The sequence below is a fragment of the Callithrix jacchus genome, chromosome 7, assembly GCF_049354715.1.
Source record: "Callithrix jacchus isolate 240 chromosome 7, calJac240_pri, whole genome shotgun sequence".
NCBI lineage: Eukaryota > Metazoa > Chordata > Mammalia > Primates > Cebidae > Callithrix > Callithrix jacchus.
The window spans coordinates 146,941,572-146,964,198 of NC_133508.1; the positions used below are offsets into that span (position 1 = coordinate 146,941,572).

General features: G+C 42.9%; 1 protein-coding gene across 1 annotated transcript; it reads right to left on the reverse strand.

The window, feature by feature from the left end:
* Window positions 1-376: 376 nt before the first annotated feature.
* Window positions 377-15,396, reverse strand: TAF13 (TATA-box binding protein associated factor 13). The gene is made up of 4 exons (XM_054236624.2): window positions 15,300-15,396; window positions 13,738-13,816; window positions 4,237-4,334; window positions 377-2,409 (listed from the first exon to the last, which is right to left on the reverse strand). Exons 1-4 carry the CDS (start codon window positions 15,324-15,326, stop codon window positions 2,239-2,241), a joined length of 375 nt encoding a protein of 124 aa, XP_054092599.1. The 5' UTR covers window positions 15,327-15,396; the 3' UTR covers window positions 377-2,238.
* Between the last annotated feature and the right edge of the window lie 7,231 nt (window positions 15,397-22,627).

A 22,627-nucleotide genomic window follows, 5' to 3' on the forward strand; every position in this document is an offset into this window, starting at 1 on the left:
TGGTCAGTTCTTGAACTCCTGACCTTAATCAATCCACCGGCCTTGGCCTCCCAAATGCTGGGATTACAGGTGTGAGTCACTGCTCCTGGCCTTGATTTTTAGTAGAGACGGGGGTTTTACTATGTTGCCCATACTGGTCTCCAACTCCTGCGCTCAAGTGATCCTCCTGCCTACCCCTCCCAAAATTCTGGGATTACAAGCATGGGCCACTGTGTCCAGCCTTGCTTTTTTAAATAACAAAAGATTCACCCAGATATGCACTGAAATAAAAAAAGTTTTCAGCTTGATTAAGCAGCAAGAATTATCGTATTACTAGTAATGGGCATAACATTCTGGGAGGAAAAAAAGTCATGAATCAGTCAGATGCAAGCATCAACCTGTTTAATTGTTCATACTTTATTCTTGTATCAGTAGGTTAAGAGAGTAAACTTTTCCCAAGCACTGATTTATAGATCATGTTTATAAGCAGCACACAAAAGTAAGTTTCATAAACAATAACATTCAATGATCTACTTAAATCCATTTATAATCCTTAAAGCTAAGGGCAATAATTTAATACAATAGACTAAATACACACAAAACCTGTATATCCAGAACCACAAACATGGTTTCCATAGCCACATATGGTTTAGCCACAAAGGACACATTTCCACAATGAACAAGTACTTACAAATATGTAAATAAAACACTAACCCAAATGCTTATCCTGCCATCAGCTTTTTAAGCAATGCCATTCCTGCTACTGAAAGCATTTAGTTTTAGAAGATTGAATCTGATCTGGGAAAACAAGTTCTAAAACTTAACAGGATGTTATAAGTCCGAAAAGATTTTATCTCAAAAAGCCTTCCAACACAGCATTATTTATGTGAAACTTAGTTTCTTTTTTTTTGAGACAGAGTTACGCTCTTGTTACCCAGGCTGGACTGCAATGGCGCGATCTCGGCTCAGTGCAACCTCCGCCTCCCGCCTCCCGGGTTCAGGCAATTCTCCTGCCTCAGCCTCCTGAGTAGCTGGGATTACAGGCACGCGCCACCATACCCAGCTAATTTTTTGTATTTTTAGTAGAGACGGGGTTTCACCATGTTGACCAGGATGGTCTCGATCTCTTGACCTCGTGATCCACCCGCCTCGGCCTCCCAAAGTGCTGGGATTACAGGTTTGAGCCACCGCGCCCGGCCATTCTGAAACTTAAATTTCTTAAATGAAAATAATAACTTGTTATCTGAAGAAAATTAAAACAACTTATCTTTTAAAAGAGATAAACATTCTTACAAAAAACTGTATTTTCTCCATCATCTCTTTAAAATAAATGCAAACCAGTTCATTATCTATATTTATTTGTTTGAGACAGAGTCATTCACACCTATTGCCCAGGCTGAAGTGCAGTGACACCATCTCAGCTCGCTGCAATCTCCACCTCCTGGGTTCAAGCAATTCTGCCTCAGCCTCCCAAGTGGCTGGGATTACAGGCAGGTGCCACCATGTCTGGCTAATTTTTGAATTTTTAGTAGAGGCGGAGTTTTGCTATATTGGCCAGGCTGGTCTAGAACTCCTGGCTTCAAGTTATCCACCTGCCTTGGCCTCCCAAAGTGCTGGGATTACAGGCATGAGCCACCATGGCTGGCCCAGTTCATATCTTTAATAATGTTTAATAATAAACTAGACTAGTACTAATTGTTGTCTTAAAACTTCCGAATACATAAAGTCCATGTCTGAGCTGTCAAGTCAAAAATGCCATTTAGATTTCTCATATTAAACAGCTACAGTATAGCTTACAAGGGCATAAACATACCTAACACTTAAATACTGCTTTATCCTTTAGATAGTCAAAAGTCAGAAGGAACTGCATGGTTTGCAAGGTACTGTGATTTGTGAGTGGTCATTAAAACCCAGTAATTCAAGTATGGTAATATAAAGGCAGGCAATTAAATGCACCAATATCACTCTAAAATCAAAGGCATAAAAATAAAGGCTGAGGCTGGGCTCAGTGGCTCACGCCTGTAATCCCAGCACTTTGGGAGGCTGAGGTGGGTGGATAACCTGAGGTCAGGAGTTCGACACCAGCCTGGCCAACATGGTGAAACCCATCTCTAAAAAGTAAAAATAAATAAAGGCTGAAAACTTTGTGTTTCTCCATCTTTCATTTCCATGGCTAGATATCAGAACCTTACTTTGGAAGATACACAGTTATTATATATGATATCCCCAGATGGCAATTTTCAGAAACTACAAAAAGTGTCAAGATCCATAGTTTGCTTCATCAAATGCTTTTCTAGCTCGTTTCAATTCTTCATTCATAGTAAGCAAGTCTTTAACCCTGGCAAATTTCCTTGGGTCCTTTCGAATCAAGAAGACGATATCCTCAACTTGTACTCGACCTTGTCTTCCAATGGACATCGCCTTGTGAGTCTATTACAAAGAAACATATTACATTTCATTTTTAAAAATCTAACATTTTACTGTTTTAATTTGCATTTATTAATTAATTGCAAGTGAGGTTGAAGATTTTATCTTATTATGGCTATTCATTTGTGAATTATCTTTCTACTCATGTCCTTTGTCCATTTTCTTTCTTTTTTTTTTTTTTTTTTGAGACAGAGTCTCGCTCTGTGGCTAGGCACCAGGCTGGAGTGCAGTGGCGTGATCTCGGCTCACTGCAACCTCCGCATCCCAGGTTCAAGCAATTCTCCTGCCTCAGCCTCCCGAGTAGCTGGGACTACAGACATGCACTGCCACACCGAGCTAATTTTTTTTTATATTTTAGTAGAGACGGGGTTTCACTATGTTGGCTAGGATGGTCTCCATCTCTTGACCTCATGATCTGCCCACCTCGGTCTCCCAAAGTGCTGGGATTACAGGTTTGAGCCACTGCGCCCAGCCCTTTGTCCATTTTCTACTGGGTTAGCAATGTTCCCCTTTATGCTTCAGAAGCACTTTAAAAAAATCTTAAGGACATTAAAACTGTCAAGACATTAAAACTGTCAACTTTATTGTTCCTTTTTTGTTTTTTGATATATGTAGATTTTGTCTTAATTTCTATAAAATAATTTCATAATTATGTGTACCCATCCATTTCATTTTTACTTTGTGTCCTCCTCCATCTTAATACCTAATAAATACTGGTGGGTTTTCTAAAAATCAAATAACTATCTCATCCCATCATTATATACTCACCTGTGAAAAATCGAAGATCTATCATAACATTATTTCTCTTTTTTTATTTTTAAATCTCATTTTGAATTGTACATAACATTATTTCTAATGACATAATAGAAAAATAGAAGCTAAATACTTAATAATATGGCATTAAGCCAGACATAGTGGCTTATGCCTATAATCCCAGCACTTTGGGAGGCTGAGGTGATAGATCACTTGAACCCAGGAGTTCAAGACCAATCTGGGCAACATAGTGAGACCCTGTCTCTACAGGAAATTTAAAAACTAGCAGAGCATGGTGGCATGTGCCTATAGTCCCAGATATTTGAAAGGCTGAGGTAGGAGGACCACATGAGTCCAGAAGGTCCCAGCTGCAGTGAGCAATGATGCCACTGCACTCCAGCCTGGGCAACAGAGTGAGATCCTGTCTCACACACAGACACACACACAAACATTGTATATCTTTAAATACTGGAAAAGGAGGGGGGAAAAAACCTATGTTGAATAATGGCATTACGGGTAATATTTTTATTTGACTCAAGGATTTTATAATTATGTCCTTATAAAAAATGGAAGAACGGGGAATAGAATATATATGTATAACCCCTATCCTTAATAATAGTAAACAGTAAATTCTGCAAACAAGCACTCAAATGGATAGCTTATTTCTAAGGGATGCCATAAATTCTAGTCTTATCTAAAGTTTAATATTTCGTGTTTTTTTTTTTTTTAGACAAGAGTTTTGCTCTTGTTGCCCAGGCTAGAGTGCAATGGCACAATCTAGGCTCACCGCAACCTCCACCTCCTGAGTTCAAGCCATTCTCCTGCCTCAGTCTCCCAAGTATACGGGATTATAGGCATGCACCACCACACCCAGCTACTTTTGCATTTTTTAGTAGAGATAAGGTTTTTCCATGTTGTTCAGGCTGGTCTCAAACCCCGATCTCATGTGATCCACTGTGCCTGGCTAAGTTTAATATTTCAAATCCATTCTTCAATTACTAAGACCAGTTGTGAAAGAATCTTACCATTTCAATAAAACAAAAACAAAAACAAACAACAACAAAAAAAGATTCTTACCATTTCAGTGATAAACTCTATGACAAGATCTTCAAGAATATCCACTGACTCAGTATAAGGATTCTGGTCATCCCCAAAGCCATACATCATACATCGCACTGTAAAAGAACGATCACTTTTGTTCATTTTTACAGATTTAACAATTTGATATTTTAAAAATTAACTAGAAATCAACCAAGTTATAGATAATATTGGTATAAAAACATATTTACATTGTATTTGTTGTCTCCAAGTATGGATTCTGGTTTAAAAGGTTTAAGCATAGTCTGATGACCAACTGTTCCCACTTAACCTCCAACAAACTCTTCCTTCCTCCCAGCTACTGAACCCTAAGGTAAAGTCTTTCCCTAATGTCTAGCATCTACTCACCAGTCTCTACCCTCTCCCTCCCCCAACACCTTTAAGTAGGAAACTCTGGCAGGGGACAGACAGCAACAGCTTAGCCTTTCCTGGCGGTGCTTTTTGTGTGTAGACATGGCAGTGGGGCATTGGAAAAAAGGCCGACTCTACTAATTACAAAGGGGAAAAGACATGAGAGAAAGTATCCAAATGCCTTCTTACAGGAAGAAACAAGGTAATCAAAATGAGAAAGGAGAGGGCTTATTACAAAGATTTTTGATTTTTTTTTTTTTTCCTGAGCTGGAGTCTCGCTTTGTCGCCCAGGCTGCAGTGCAGTGGCACAATCTCAGCTCACTGTAACCTCCACCTCTCAGGTTCAAGCAATTCTCCTGCCTCAGCCTTCTGAGTAGCTAGGATTACAGGCATGGGCCACCATGCCCAGCTAATTTTTTTGTATTTTTAGTAGAGACAGGGTTTCACCATGTTGGCCAGGCTGGTCTCGAACTCCTGACCACGTGATTTGCCTTCCTCGGCCTCTAAAAGTGCTGGAATTACAGGCATGAGCCACTGTGCCTGGCCAAATGTTGACATTTCCTAGATCAGAACAACTGCCAGGAAAGCCCTTTCAGGCTTCATCCAAAGAAACCATAGGAAATACAAAAGGTAAATCTAGGTCAGGCACAGTGGCCCACACCTGTAATCCCAGCACTTTGGGAGGCCCAGGCAAGTAGACTGCATGAGCTAGGAAGTTTGAGACCAGCCTAAGCAACATGGCAAAACCCTGTCTATACAAAAAAAAAATAATATATATATATATATATATATATATATATATATATATATATAATCTGGGCATAGGCCAAGATAATGGCTCATGCCTGTAATCCCAGCACTTTGGGAGGCTGAAGCAGATCACTTGAGGTCAGAAGTTTGAGACGAGCCTGGCCATCAAGGTGAAACCCCATCTCTACTAAAAAAAACACAAAAATCAGCTGGGGGTGTTGGCACATGCCTATAAGCCCAGCTACTAGGGAGGCTAAGGCATGAGAGAGAATCACTTGAACCCAGGAGGTGGAGGTTGCAGTGAGCTGAGATCACACCAGTGCACTCCAGCCTGGGCGACAGAGTGAGACTAAAAAAAAAAAAGAGAGAGTGAGAGAAGTCTAATATAGAAAAATAAAAAAAAATTGCCAAAAGATAAAATGTGTCGGTTCAGTGGCTCACCCCTATAATTAATCCCAACACTTTGGGAGGCCGAGGCAGGCAGATCACCTGAGGACAGGGGTTCGAGACGAAGCCTGGCCAACATGGTGAAGCCTTGTCTTTACTAAAAAGACAAAAATTAGCTTGGCATGGTGGGCACCTGTACTCCCAGTTACTCGGGAGGCTGAGGCAGAATTGCTTGATCCTGAGAGGCAGAGGTTGCAGTGAGCCGAGATTGCACCACTGCACTCCAGCCTGGGAGACAGAGACTCCATCTCAAACGAAGGAACAAAACAAAACAAAAAAACCCCACATATATCCCTTATTATATGCCAGGTCCGGTCATAAGTCCTTTGCATATATAACTCATTTAATCCTCACAATGATCCTTTGAGGTAGATACTACTAATTACGCCCATTCCATAGATGAGAAAATTAAAGCACTGTGTTAACTGATTTACCCAAGGTCACAAAGCTAGTAGAGATGGAACCTGAATTTGAACACAGCTAATCTGGTTCGAGTCTTTCTTCATTCCTACCCACAACAGCATCGCACTTGCTAGTAGTTGTTTAGGGCAGACAGGATCCATATGAATTCTTCCCCTGACCCCCGCCCCGCTCCCAGCTTTTTTGAGACAGTCTTGGCTCTGTCTCCCAGGCTGGAGTGGTGTTGTAGTCACAGCTTGCTGCAGCCTCAACCTCCCTGGCTCATGCAAGCAGCTGAGACTACAAGCACATGTCACTATGCTGGGGTAATTTATGGGGTTTTGGGTTTTTTTTTTTTTGAGACAGAAGTCTCACTGTGTCACCCAGGCTGGAGAGCAATGGCATCTCAGCTCATTGTAACCTCCACCTCCTGGGTTCAAGAGATTCTCCAGCTTCAGCCTCCAAGTAGCTAGGATTACAGGCATGTGCTACGACACCTACCTAATTTTTTTTTTATTTTTTAGCAGAGTCAGTTTTGCCATGTTGCCCAGGCTAGTCTTGAACTCCTGGCCTCAAGTGATCTGCCTGCCTTGGCCTCCCAAACTATCAGACTTACAGGCATGAGCTACCACATCCAGCCATTTAAAATTTTTTTCTAGATACAGGTGTCTCACTATGTTGCCCAGGCTGGTTTTGAACTGCTTTCTAAAAATTTATTTATTTATTTATTTATTTATTTATTTATTGAGACAAAGTCTTATTCTGTTGACAGGCACCAGGCTGGAGTGCAGTAGTGCAATCTCAGCTCACTGCAACCTCCACCTCCCAGGTTCAAGCAATTCTCCTGCCTCAGCGTCCTGAGTAGCTGGGACTACAGGCACGTTCCACCATGCCCAGCTAATTTTTAGTAGAGACGGGGTTTCATCTCTTGACCTCGTGATCCGCCCGCCTGGGCCTCCCAACGTGCTGGGATTGCAGACATGAGCCACCGCACCTGGCAAAAATTTATTTTTATTTTTTTTGTAGAGACAGGATCGCACCTTGTTGCCCAAGGTGGTCCCAAACTCCTGGACTCAAGCAATCCTCCTGTCTTGGCCTCCTAAAGTGCTGGGATTACAGGTGTGAGCCACCAAAACCAGCTGAGATCCACATGGATTCTTATCCTATTGTCTATAAACTCTTAGTACAGAGACAAGCTTTAAGAAGTCCTTGAGACTACCCTGAAATCATACAGAAAAATTTTACACATTATCTGTACGTGGGCATTTTTCTGGGAATAATTATAACTTTTATCAGATTCTCAAAGGGGTATTTGTAAATGTTAAAAAATGCTGTCAAATGCTGGAAGTGTTTTGTATCTTGATCTTAGTAATGGTTACGTGTGTGAAAGAGAGAGAGTACGTGTGTGTGTGTGCATACAGTTGTCCCTTAGTATCCTTGGGAGCTTGGTTCTAGGATTTCCCATGGATACCAAAATCCCAGATATAAAATGGCATAGTGTTTGTATATAACCGATGCACATCCTATCTGTCTGTCTGTATTTATTTATTTATTTTTGGGACGGAGTTTCACTCTTGTTGCCCAGGCTGGAGTACAATGGCTCAATCTCGGCTCACGGCAGCCTCCACCTCCCGGGTTCAAGCAATTCTCCTGCCTCAGCCTCCCAGGTAGCTGGGATTACAGGCGCACACCACTATGCCCGGCTAATTTTGTATTTTTAGTAGAGATGGGGTTTCTCCATGTTGGCCAGGCTGGTCTTTAATTTCCAATCTCAGGTGATCCACCAGCCTCGGCCTCCCAAAGTGCTGGGATTACAGGAGTAAGCCACCATTCCTGGCTATTTATTTATTATTTTTTGAGGTGAAATTTTGCTCTCGTTGCACAGGCTGGAGTGCAATGGTGCGATCTCGGCTCACTATAAACTCTGCCTCTCTGGTTAAAGTGATTCTCATGCCTCAGCCTCAGCCTCAGCCTCCAGAGTAGCTGGGATTATAGGCATGCACCACCACGCCCAGCTAATTTTGTATTTTTTTGTGGAGATGGGGTTTCTCCATGTTGGTCAGGCTGGTCTCTAACTCCCAACCTCAGGTGACCTGCCTGCCCCAAAATGTTGGGATTATAGGAATAGGCCACTGCACCTGGCCTCTAGATTTTAAATCATCTCTAAATCTCTTACAATACCTAATACAATGTAAATGCTATGTAAATAGTTGTTATGCTACATTGTTTAGGGAATAATGACAAGGGAAAAATGTCTGTGCATATTCAATACAGACACAGTTTTTTCTGAGTATTTTCCATCTGAGTTTGGTTGAATCCATGGATGCAGAACCCATGGATATGGAGAGCCAACTGTATAGTATACATAAAATTCAGCAAGCTGTTCACTTAAGACTTGCACAATTTATATCTAAGTTTTTTTTGTTTTAAGAGAGACGGGGTTTCACCATGTTGGTCAGGCTGGTCTTGAACATCTCACGATCCACCCACCTCGGCCTCCCAAAGTGCTGGGATTACAGGTGTGAGCCACTGTGCCCTGCCAGTTTTATTTTTTCAAAAAAAGATACTTGTAGAATACTTCTAAAAGAAGAAATGAGTAAATTAAGAAGAATAATTCTCCTATTTAGAAGAAACAAAAACTAGTAGAGGTGCAAAGAGAAGAAAGTAGAGCAGGTCTACAGAAGTAAAGGGACTTGGAAACCAGCCTGAGACAGACACATCCCTAGGGTTTACACTGGCAAGAGTTGTGAGGTCCAGAAACAGGAGGAAAAAAGCACAGGAGCCAATAGTTCCTATCTTTACTTTTTGGATCCTGTACTTTTTTTGCCTTTTTTTTTTTTTTGAAGATAATTTTAGATTTATAGCTGAGTTGCAAAAATAGTACAGAGTTCCCATATGCCCTATATCCAGCTTCCCCTTATGTTAACATGTTATACAAACACAGGGAGTCATCAAAGCTAAGAAATTAACAACGGTACAAGTACAGACTTTATTCAGATTTTACGAGTTTTTCCACCAATGTCCTTCATCTGTTCCAGGATCCCAAAATATTTAGTTGTCATACCTCCTTTGTTCCCTCCAATCTCTAGTAGTTCCTCAGCTTTTTCGTCTTTCAAAACTTTGACACTTGTTTTTTTAAATGAAACCATTGTTTACAAAAAACCTTGACAGTTTTGAAGAATATTGGTCAATTATCTTGTAGACTCTCCCTCAATTTGGGTTTCTTTGATGTTTTCTCATCATTTGACTGAAGTTATACATTACTAGAAAGAATACCAAGGTGATGTGTCCTCTTAATGCATCATATCAGGGGTACATAATGTCAATATATTGTACACTGTTGGTGATGCTATGGTGTCTTCCAGAATTCTCCATCGTAAGCTTACTGTTTTTGTTTAAATATTTTGAGGAAGATACTTTATCACTAACATTTTGATGAGCAGAATTCACCAGAAGGAAAATATATTTCACTGAAAAAGGAAACTTATTATATGGGAAGTATGTAAACTATTTGGTTAAAGGGTCTATAAAAGCATAAAGAAATGCGAGAGAATGCTTTGAAATAGGCCCACTGCAACCTCTGCCTCCCAGGTTCCAGCGATTCTTGAGCCTCAACCTCCTGAGTAGCTGGAATTTTTTTTTTTTTTTTTTTGAGAGGGAGTCTCGCTCTGTCGCCCAGACTAGAATGCAGTGGTGTGATCTCGGCTCACTGCAACCTCATGTTCCCAGTTCAAGCGATTCTCCTGCCTCAGCCTCCTGAGTACCTGGGACTACAGGCGCATGCCACCATGCCCCGCTAATTTTTTCTATTAGTAGAGATGGGGTTTCACCATGTTACCCAGGATGGTCTTCACCTCCTGACCTCATGATCCGCCTCCCAAAGTGCTGGGATTACAGGCATGAGCCACCTTGCCTGGCCCTTGAGTAACTGGAATTATAGGCATGCACCACAATGCCCAGCTAATTTTTGTACTTTTAGTAGAGATGGCGTTTTGCCATGTTGGTCAGGCTGGTCTTGAACTTCTAACCTCAAGTGATCCTCCCACCTTGGCCTCCAAAGTGCTGGGATTACAGGCATGAGCCACTGCACCTAGTCTCCCCCAAGTTTTTTTGTTTTGTTTTGTTTTTGTTTTTGTATTTTTTTTTTTTTGAGACTGAGTTTTGCTCTTATTGCCCAGGCTGGAGTGCAATAGTGCGATATTGGCTCACTGCAAGCTTTGCCTCCTGGGTTCAAGCAATTGTCCTGCCTCAGCCTCCCAAGTAGCTGGGAGTACAGGCGTGTGCCACCATGCCCAGCTAACCAATTTTTTTTTGAACGTTCTGGAGAACAGAACTTTCAGTAAGCTCTATGAATATTCAGGTAAGATAAGGAAAAGCCTAACGATTCCAAATTCCTGTCATCGCAAAGTAATCTCAGTGGAACAAAGGTCTTTGCTAACAACTAACTGAACATCACTCTGGGATGCTGTGGTATAAGGATCCCCTTCTTAGGCTGATATAATAAGTAAAATCACATAATGGTTTCAGTAGCATCAGAGAAATGAAATAGGAATTGGTCAGCTTTAGGAAGGAAATGAAATATGGAAAAGGATTTGGATGGTTAAAAAATAAAAAAGAGGCTGGGCGCGGTGGCTCAAGCCTGTAATCCCAGCACTTTGGGAGGCCGAGGCGGGTGGATCATGAGGTCAAGAGATTGAGACCATCCTGGTCAACATGGTGAAACCCTGTCTCTACTAAAAATACAAAAAATTAGCTGGGCATGGTGGTGCGTGCCTGTAATACCAGCTACTCAGGAGGCTGAGGCAGGAGAATTGCCTGAACCCAGGAGGCGGAGGTTGCGGTGAGCCGAGATCGCGCCATTGCACTCCAGCCTGGGTAGCAAGAGCGAAACTCCGTCTCAAAAAAAATAATAATAATAAATAAATAATAAAAAATAAAAAAGAATGTCTGACTGGGTGCCTGTAGTCCCAGCACTTTGGGAGATCAAGGTGGGCGGATCACCTGAGGTCAGGAGTTCAAAACCAGCCTGGCTAACATGGCGAAACCCCAATTCTATTAAAAATACAAAAAATTAGCCAGGTGTGGTACCGCGTGCCTGAAGTCCCAGCTACTCGGCAGGCTAAGGCAGGAGAATCACTTGAACCTGGCAGAGGTTGCAGTGACCCGTGATTGCACCATTGCACTCCAGCTTGGACAACAAGAGCAAAACTCTGTTTAAAAAAAAAAAATGAGCTGGGTGTGGTACATCAAGCTACTGCACTCTAGCCTGGGTGATAGAATAAGACTATCTCAAAAAAAAAAGAAGCTGGGTGCAGTGGTTCATGGCTGTAAGTAATCTCTGTAGTCTGGGAGGTCGAGGTGAGAGGATTACTTCAGTCCAGGAGTTCTAGACCTGTGCAACATAGTGGCACCTTGTCTCTACAAAATAAACTTTAAAATTGGCTGGATGCTGAGGGCAGTGGCTCACACCTGTAATTCCATCACTTTGGGAGACTGAGGAGGGTAGATCACCTGGAGATCAGGAGTTCAAGACCAGCCAGGCCAACATGGTGAAACTCAATCTCTACTAAAAATACAAAAATTAGGCCAGGCTCAATGGCTCACACCCATAATCCCAGCACTTTGGGAGGCCGAGGCGGGTGGATCACAAGGTCAGGGGTTTGAGACCAGCCTGACCAACATGATGAAACCCTGTCTCAAAAAATAGTAATAATAATAATAATTTTAAAAAATAAAAATACAAAAATTAACTAGGTGTGGTGGCACACGCCTGTAATACTAGCTACACTGGAGGCTGAGGCAGGAGAATTGCTTCAACCCAGGAGGCAGAGGTTGCTGTGAGCTGGAATTGTGCCACTGTATCCCAGCCTGGGTGACAGAACGAGACTCTGTCTCGGGGAAAAGAAAAATTAGTCAGGCATGCTGGCATGCACCTATAGTCTCAGCTGTTCAGGAGGCAAAGGTAGAAGGATCACTTGAGCCCAGGTGTTCGAGGTTGCAGTGAGCTATGATCATGCCAATGTACTCCAGCTCTGGTGACAGAAGAGTGAGATCCTTTCTCTAAGAAAATAAATGAAAATTGGGGGGATGAATGCATAACCACCATGGCACATGTACACCTATGTAACAAACCTGCACTTTCTGCACATGTACCCCAGAACTTAAGTATAATAGAAAAAAGAAAATAAATAAAAATTAAGGAAATACTTTTTCTTAAAAAAGATATACTGACTCTGTAGTTTCAAGGTCATTTGGGAACTGCTCACATATAACCCAGCTCACATATAAACCAGGTATTCATAAATCTGTGTTGCCTCATCTCTCACTACTTATATACAATTTTACATAAAGGACCCAGGACTGGGAGATGGAGAGCACATTCTCCTGCTATGTTCCAGGGCTTGGCCTGGACCATCAGTGGTAGGTAGCATCAGCTCTCCCTTCCTTGTGTTGCCAAAAAGAGTCAAACTGAGGGGGTAGGATGGAGAATCAATACATTATAATCTCTAAGCCTTTGTTTATTTTGTTTATTTATTTATTTATTATGGAGACAGGGTCTAGTTCTGTCACCAAGGCTGGAGTGCAGTGGCACAATTGCTTGCTCTACCTCCTGTGCTCAAGCAATCCTCTCACCTCAGCCTCCACAGTAGCTGGAACTACAGGGGCATGCCACCATCTCCTGCTAATTTTTGTATTTTTTGTAGAGAGAGGGTTTCACTGTGTTGTCCAGGCTGGTCTTGACCTCCTGGGCTCAAGTGATCTGCCTGCCTTGGCTTCCCAAAGTGGTGGGATTGCAGGCGTGAGCCACTGCATCCAGCCTCCCTGTCACTACAATGCCTTACACTATTCACCAGCTTTTTTTTTTTTTGAGACAGAGTCTTGCTGTGTCACCCAGGCTAGAGTGCAATGGCAGTCTTGGCTCATGCAACTTCTGCCTCCTGGGTTCAAGTGAGCACATTCAGCTAATTTTTCTAGTTTTAGTAAAGAGGGAGTTTTATCATGTTGGCCACGCTGATCTCAAACCCCTGATCCCAAGTGATCTGCCTGTCTCAGCCTCCCAAAGTGCTGGGACTACAGGAGTGAGCCACTGCACCCAGCTGTTCACCACCTTCTTCCTTTGTTCATGGCCTTAGTCCAAAGCCCCAAGCCCTAACTCACTTGCTATTCTCCTCTCAACACCTGTTCCAGGATCCATTATTACCTGTGGCTTACAGTCAAAGGAGTCTCCATTTTTACTGCTGTAAAGGCAGAGAAAAACTAACGGAGACATGTTCTTCTGCCCTAAATTAAAACACTAATTACATCTGCTCACTTAAAAAGCCATTTATACACACACACACACACACACACACACACACAGACAAAATTGGTTAGGATCGGTACTATCTGATTGAAAAGTTAAACAGAATTTTATAGGCAAGTCTGAGAATATTGTCCCTACAGGGATACATTCAAAACAATAAATCTACTTTGAAAGGACATGCCCAAGAGTTTTCATCATCTATAACAAAATCATTGTCAAATACTACTTACATTCTTTAGAAAAAAGTCTCTTTCTTTTACCCTGTCCACCTTCTGCACCTCCTCCAATTTCTTCATTTTCTTCCTCAAACTAAAAGTTAAAATGTATATATAAAAATGTCAAGTGATTTCATTGCATTTGCTATTTTAATAATTAACACATTTTTTTTCTTTTCGACAGGACAGAAAGCCTAAAGGAAGCAGCAAAAAAAAAAAAAAAAAGAAAAGAAAAGAAAAAGAAACCTCAACACTGAAGGGACCTCTCTATCTAGTCCAACTTCCAACTCATGCAAGTTGGACTAGATAAATAGGGCTTCTACAACGTTCCTAACAAATAATCCTACTGCGGCCATGTGCGGTGGCTCATGCCTGTAATCCCAGAACTTTGGGAGGCCGAGGCAGGTGGATCATGAGGCTGGGAGTTCGAGACCAGCTTGACCAACATGGAGAAACCCCATCTCTACTAAAAATTCAAATTAGCTGGGCATGGTGGTGTGCATCTGTAATCCATGCTACTCGGGAAGCTGAGGCAGGAAAATTGCTTGAACCCGGGAGACGGAGGTTGCATTGAGCCGAGATCGCGCCACTGCACTTCAGCCTGGGCAACAGAGCAAGACTCCGTCTAAAAACAAAAACAAAATCCTACTACTTCTACGTGTAAGAGTTCTAATGACCATAGGTTTTATTATTTATTTTGAGACGGGAGTTTCGCTCTTGTTGCCCAGGCTGGAGTGTGATGGCGCGATCTCGGCGCACTGCAACCTCCACCTCCGGTGTTCAAGCAATTATCCTGCCTCAGCCTTCCCAGTAGCTGAGGTTATTTGTATGTGCCACCATGCCTGGCTAATTTTGTATATTTAGTAGATACGGGGTTTCTCCATGTCAGGCTGGTCTCGAACTCCTGACCTCAGATTATCCGCCCGCCTTGGCCTCCCAAAGTGTTGTGATTACAGGCACAAGCCACCGCAACAGGCTTATAGGTTTTATTTTAATGAACTAAGGTGGCCTATTGCTAGATAATGTTACGTTAAACAGTTGATACTGAATCAAATTCTACCTCCCTGTAGTAAGCAAAACTAATATTTACTAAGCATTTGTTTATACAGTGCTGAAAACGTTCCTGAAGTAAGCCCGTAACCCTATTTTACAACAAGAGAACTGATGTTCAAAGTTAAATAAATGGCTCAGAGAATGGAGATTTTGAAATCCTGGCTCTCTGACTTTCAATGCATTCTTTTCCCATTACTTCACAGTAAGTACAGTTTTGTTAGCAATTGAACTGTTTGGTTGATAGTGAGCGCTAACAGATGTTAGTTTTGACTTCTGATGATTCTGTAGGTGTTTCAAACAGTGTTTGGCAAATGCAGACCAAAATCAAGGGGAAAGGGGTCACAAAACCTCTTCCTTCCCGTCTTTCCCCACTTTCTAAAATGATCAATCCTAAGGGCGTGAAGTCCCCTAAATCTGTCGGCTGAATTCAGTAAGGCAAGCGGATCCGATCCTGAACTCTGCCTCCGCTACTGAGCCCGAGGGAGTGAAGAAAAGAGAGGTTTCGGACAGAGAGGGTCACTCACGGTAGGGTCCTCTTCCTCATCTGCCATCCCACTAGCCCGCCAACCCACCGCGCCCCGCCGGCAGGCTCCGAGCAAGTTATACTACTTCCGCCGCCTCACTTCCGGTGACGCGCGGAGCTTGGGAGGGGCCTAGCTGGCTGCGGCCTGCTGGGGGATGCTGGCACTCCGTCCTAGCGGCGCAAATGAGAGTCCTCAGCGGAGGAGAGGGGAGCTCCTCCCTGTAATCCCCAAGGAACTGAATACTAACAAAAGAAAATCATGGGCTAGGTGGCGAGTATCTCGTTGTCATCCTAGATTTGCTACTGCATATTGAATCACGGTTTCCTGTTCGGGACTGCGAAGCTAAGGATCATAGGAGGGCTAACCAGCTGTCCGTTATCTGATATAAATGCTTTTAATTTTTTTTTTTTTTTTTTTTTTTTTTTTTTTTTGAGACGGAGGTTCGCTCTTGTTACCCAGGCTGGAGTGCAATGGCGCGATCTCGGCTCACGGCCACCTCCGCCTCCTGGGTTCAGGCAATTCTCCTGCCTCAGCCTCCTGAGTATCTGGGATTACAGGCACGCGCCACCATGCCTAAATCATTTTTTGTATTTTTAGTAGAGACGGGGTTTCACCATGTTGACCAGGATGGTCTCGATTTCTTGACCTCGTGATCCACCCGCCTCGGCCTCCCAAAGTGCTGGGATTACAGGCTTGAGCCACCGCGCCCGGCCTGCTTTTAAATCATTTTAAAGATTTGTGGGGCCGGGCGCGGTGGCTCAAGCCTGTAATCCCAGCACTTTGGGAGGCCGAGGCGGGTGGATCACGAGGTCAAGAAATCGAGACCATCCTGGTCAACATGGTGAAACCCCGTCTCTACTAAAAAAATACAAAAAATTAGCTGGGCACGGTGGTGCGTGCCTGTAATCCCAGCTACTCGGGAGGCTGAGGCAGGAGAATTGCCTGAACCCAGGAGGCGGAGATTGCGGTGAGCCGAGATTGCGCCATTGCACTCCAGCCTGGGTAACAAGAGCGAAACTCCGTCTCAAAAAAAAAAAAAAAAAAAAGATTTGTGGTGCCACTGTTTCTAAGCACTGTGTTAATTGTTGGGGATATTGTCCACCACTAATATTCAAGACATGGTTTCCTGAGACTGCATCTAAAATTTTGTGAAGGTTGGGGTTTTGTTTTTTCGTTGTTTTTTGAGACTGTCTTGCTTTATCGCCCAGGCTGGAGTGCCATGGTGCGATCTCGGCTAACTGCAACCTCCGCCTCTCGGGTTCAAGGGATTCTTTTGCCTCAGCCTCCCGAGTAGCTGGGATTACAAGCGTGCGCCGCCATGCTCAGCCTTTTGTTTTTTGAGACCGATCCTCACTCTTTTCCCCAGGTTGGAATGAAGTGGCGCTATCAGGGTTCACCGCAGCCTTGACCTGCTGGGCTCAAGCCATCCTCCCACCTCAACCTCGGAGTAGCTGGGATTACAGGCGCACACCACCAACGCCCAGCTAATTTTTGTATTTTTAGTAGAAATGGGATTTCGCCACATTACCCAAGTTAGTGTGGAACTCCTGGCCTCAAACGATCTGTCCCCCTCGGCCTCCCAAAGAGCTGAGATTACAAGTGTGAGCCCACCTTGCTCGCCGGGGAGCGCTTTTGGTCGGAACAATGGTTGGGAAAACCACAGGCATTGGAAGGCCAGAGCTAGGTATATAAAATAAATGTCCTACAGTGTAACAGATGATGCTACATAAAGAAAATCCCGTAATACACACGATTTCTGAATGTCCTGCTGAACATTCTGTGGGTGAAAGGTCCTGAGACTTGAACCTATCTTTGTTATCTGAGACTTGAACCTATCTTTGTTAATAAACACAAAGCATTTTCCCATGCTTTTAATGTACATTGAATTTTCTGGGAATGTTATTACCCCAAAATTGTATTTTGTTTTGTTTGGAATCCATTAAGAGCTGTGTATTGTTTCAGGAAATAACATCACCAAAAGCACATCACTTGTAATAATTTGAATAGTGAATACTGAAAAAAAGAACTTTTATTTAAGGAATGTGAGTCTTTTAAAATTATTAGGCCCAGAGAGGCATTAAAATGAGAGGCAGTCACATCCTACTTGCCCCCTTTTGAACTGTGTATTTAAGTCTTAAAACTGCTTGCTATTGCCACAAATATTAGTTATAAATTAGCCTAATTATGCCCCACCAGACACTATATGCCATACGTTATTGCTTGATAATGTTTAGCCAGTCACTAATCAATGTTATTTCTGTGAGCCAATGAGAATTCCTGAAAGACAGCTTTGATTCAGCCTACTCCCTGTCCTCATTCTTTTCCTTTAAAAATCCACTTGTACCTGCTGCTAATCTTAGAGTGTATATTCAGGGCAACTTTATGCTGCAGAGTTGCAATCTGCAAGTTTGGCCCAAATAAACTCTCTATTTATATTAATTTTGCCTCAGCGTCTTCCTTTTAGATCGACAATACTCACCCAAATCGGTCTTCATTCAAGATGATTCTACATGTAGGTACAAGCATCTGAAATCTCATTATACCCGCTAGTGCCATCATGCCTGAGCATTTACATATTGAATCATATGTTACTAGTTTCACTTTACCTTACGTTACCTTTCTGCCTGACCTCCTGGACACTGGATCACTGGATCCAGTTAGGGTACTAGATTATTTTAAAAAGTATGTGAGTAGGTAGATATATTAGTTATTTATTGCTATGTAACAAATTAGTCTGAAACTTAGTGGCTTAAAACAAATATTTATCGGCCGGGCATGATGGTTCATGTCTGTCCCGGCACTTTGGGAGGCCAAGGTGGGCAGAACACCTGAAGTCTGGAGTTTGAGACCAGCCTGACCAATGTGGAGAAACCCCATCTCTACTAAAAATTGAACAACAACCAAAAATTAGCTGAGCATGATGGTACATGCCTGTAATTCCAGCTACTCAGGATTACAGCTACTGAGACAAGAGAATCACTTGAACCCGGGAGGCAGAGGTTGCAGTGAGCGGAGATCACGCCATTGCACTCCAGCCTGGGCAACAAGAGCAAAACGCTGTCCAAAAAAAAAAAAAAAAAAAAAATTATCACACAGTTTCTGTGGGTCAGCAGTGTGGGTGCAATTTAGCTGGGTGTCTGTGGCTCAAGGTCCCCCCTGTTTCAGTCAGGATGTTGGCTGGGGCTGCAGTCATACCCAAAGTATTGATGGAGGAGGATTTGCCAGAGTCACTCACAGGTTGCTGGAGGTTTCAGTTCCTCCAGGTTGTTGGACTAAAGGCCTCAGTTCTTTACTGGATGTTGCCCAGAGGCCTCCCTCTGTTCCTTGCCACATAATCCTCTCCATAGGGCAGCTCACAATGTGCCAGCTGCCTTCCTCCAGAGGAGAAAAGTGAGAGAACCCAAAAGACAGAACTCACAGGTTTTTTTGTTGCCAAATTTTGGAAGTGACATCCCATAATTTCTGCCCTATTCTATTCACTAGAAGTCAGTAAAAAAGTGCAAGTAGGGCCGTGTGCAGTGGCTCATTCCTGTAATCTCCGCACTTTGGGAGGCTGAGGCGAGCAGACCTTGAGATCAAGAGTTCGAGACCAGCCTGGCCAACATGGTGACACCCCATCTCTACTAAAAATACAAAAATTAGCTGGGCATGGTGGCACATGCCTGTAATCCTAGGCACTCAGGAGGCTGAGGCAGGAGAATGACTTGAACCCAGAGGCAGAAGTTGTAGTGAGCCCAGATTGTGCTACTGCACTGCAGCCTGGGTGACAGAGCAAGACTCCATCTCAGGAAAAAAAAAAAGTGCAGCTCAAATTCAAGGAGAGAGGATCACATAAGGGCAAGACTATTGCAGGGGAGATCACTGGGGGCTTTCTGAGAGGCTACCTACCACAGTAAATTATATTATTTTTGAATTTCACTGGACAATAATGGAGATGTTGTATTTGTTAATAATATTTAAGGGAGATTATTGAGCCTGATAGGGTTGAGAACTGCGTTTAGGTAGTGATCCAGTGTCTAGGAGGTCAGGCACAAAACATGCACAGTGTCCGTTATCAGGGGATTAGACAGGTAAAATATGCTGGATGCACAGCATGGAGTACAATGCAGCAATCAAGCAGTAGATTTAGCAACATGGACAGAACTTGAAAACAGCGCTAAGTAAAAAAAGTAAGAAACAATAAGATCTATAACATAATACCATTTATATATATTTAAAATACTACTTATTTTACAGGAAAATATGAAAAAGCATAGACTGGCCGGGCACGGTGGCTCATGCCTATAATCCCTGCACTTTGGGAGGCCAAGGCGGGTGGATCACGAGGTCAAGAGATCGAGACCATCCTGGTCAACATGGTGAAACCCCATCTCTACTAAAAATACAAAAAATTAGCTGGGCACGGTGGTGTGTGCCTGTAATCCCAGCTACTCAGGAGGCTGAGGCAGGAGAATTGCCTGAACCCAGGAGGCGGAGGTTGTGGTGAGCCGAGATCACACCATTGCACTCCAGCCTGGGTAACAAGAGCGAAACTCCGCCTAAAAAAAAAAAAAAAAAAATTGGCTAGGCATGGTGGCACACCCCTGTATGCCTATAATCCCAGCTACTCAGGAGGCTGAGGCAGGAGAATTGCTTGAACCTGGGAGGTGGAGGTTGCAGTGAGCCAAGATCTCACCATTGCACCCTAGACTGGGTGACAGAGTGAGACTCCATCTCCAAAAAAAAAGGGGGATTCAGCAGAGAGGTTATTGATAGAAGAAAGAAGTGGAGTTGTAAAAGAGTAATTTAGAAGGAATGGCAGAAAAAAAAAAAGAAGGAATGGCAGTGGTGGGATTATCAGAAATGAGGAAAGCAGGAGCTGGATTAGTGATGGGATGTGGGCAGGCAGGTAACGCCACTCAGACTCCAAAGCAAGGCAGAAGCTTTGCAGTACCACGCCTACCACCACTTCCACTCTCCATCCCAGGGTGTAGACTTCTACAGTGCTTCTCCCTAATTTGGGCTTAGTGAGGTAATTTTACTTTTTAAAGGGCTTTCAGAATTTCCACAATAGTCTTAACGCAGTCTTAACCATACTGCCCATACTCCATGGTTAAATATGCAGGCTCTGAGATCAGATAGGTTGAGTTTGAAATCCCAGCTGTACTATTTATCAGCTATCTTACCTTGAGACAACTTACTTGACCTGCTGGTAAATTCATTTCCTCATCTATGAGAAGGGGATAACAACAGTTACTAATCATATAAGGTTTTTAAGAGGCTTAGATGTGTTAATAGCCATAAAGTGTTTTGGGTAGTACCTGGCATGTAGTAAATATTCCGTAACTATCAGTTGTTATTTAAAGCCTACCTTTCACTGTTATCTTCTGCCGTTCTCCTTCATGAGCTCTACATTCCACATTCAATTCAATGAATGAAGGCCACATTCAATTATTCATGCAATATTTATCAAGCTCTAGCAAAATGTTCAGCACTAGCTATGGGATTGTGGATAAAATGACAAAGCAAATGAACATTACAGTATAGCAGGGGGACATGAGTTAAACAGATATTGCATGCTTTGGAAACCTGATTGGGGAAGGAGACTGAAGAAGGTCAGAGAAGTCTCCCTCAAGCAAGTGAGGTCTGCGTTGGGACTTGAGGGGTGAATGTGAGTTAGCCATTGAAGGAGGAAGGGAGGCTTGATTGTGACCCCATCTTCCCATGTACTTTCTCTCTCCAGGGCTTTATCATTCATTTCTCTCCCCGCGAGAATGTTCTTTATTTCTGCCTATTGAAATGCTGCATGCCTTTCAGGCTCAGCTAAAATGTCTGCGCCTCAATAAGGCCTTCCCTGGACGCTCCAGCTGAAGGGAGTTTCTCCTTCCTACTCCTGCAGCACTTAGTTTTCATTTTCCTTGGACACTTCTCACTTTCTACTGTATTTTTTGGTTATTTATAAACATAGCTTGTCTTTTTCTACTAAATCTTAAACTTATTAAGAACAGAGTCTATTTCTCATTCATCTTTGTGTTCCCAAAGGCTAGCACATTCCTTAGATTTAGAAATCCTGGAACAAATGTTTGTAGCATAAATTAATGCCTATTTGACATCCCTTTTCAAATATGTTGTAATTCAAATGAAGCTATTGTTGCAAGCTGTGCCTTTGAGACTGAACTTACTCTTTGGTTAAACCAGAATGTCACAGCCATGGTCCCCATGACTGATTAGTGTTCACCACAATAACTGCAACAACCCTAACAAACAGGCCTCTGTTCTTGACTGACAGGCATTTGGCAACAACTACCAGTTCTCTGGTGAACACTGAAATGAATTGAGGAAGGACTGTCTGAATTGAGAGTCCCTAGGCCGGTGGGCTCTATTTATTCCTTGCAGTTGGGCTGCAAGAGCTGATGACCCAGACTTTGGCCTGATGTGAGACATGACTGCACTGTGTGGCAGTGAGGCTATGAGACTTTCCAGGGTGACAGAAATATTAATGATTGTAACAAAATCGTCAAAGATCAGCGTCAGTTGAAAGTGCTCTAATGTGAGGCAGTGTGATAACAAGGGAAAGGGAGCTTTGAACTTAGACCTGGGTTTGGATCCTAACAGGCTATGTTATTTATCTCACCCATGTCCCTTCTTTGAGTCTCAAGATTTCATTAAAAAAATTCTGTAAAACAGTTGTGAAAATCAAAGATACTGTCTTTACACAATACTCATGTTCTATTAAAATGTGTTTATTCATCTGTCTTACCCAACATATTTTGTTTTCTGAGGGCAGGGACTTATTTTTGCCCCTATTTCTGCAAAATCTAGCAAAGTACTTAGCACATAGTAGACATTGGCAAATACTTTTTGTTTTTGAGACAGGGTCTTGCTCTACCATCCATGCTGGAGTGCACTGGTGCATTCACGACTCATTGCAACCTCCACTTCCAGGGCTGAGGTGATTCTCCCAGCTCAGCCTCTCACGTAGCTGGGACCACAGGTATGCATCACCATGCCTGGCTAATTTTTGTGCTTTTGTAGAGACGGGCTTTCACTATCTTGTGCAGGCCAGTCAAGAACTCTTCAGCTCAAGTGATCTGCCAATCTGAGCCTCCCGAAGTGCTAGGACTACAGGCATGAACCACCAAGCCAACCACAGATACTTTTTAAACAAATGAACAACAATAATAGCTATCGTTTATGGAACACTTACTCATGTCACATATTGTTGTAAATAGTAATTCACTTAATCCTCCAACAACCTTGGAAAGGAGCTAACTCCAGCCAGGCATGGTGGCTCACGCCTGTAACCTCAGCACTTTGGGAGGCTGAGGCAGGTGAATCATGAGGTCAGG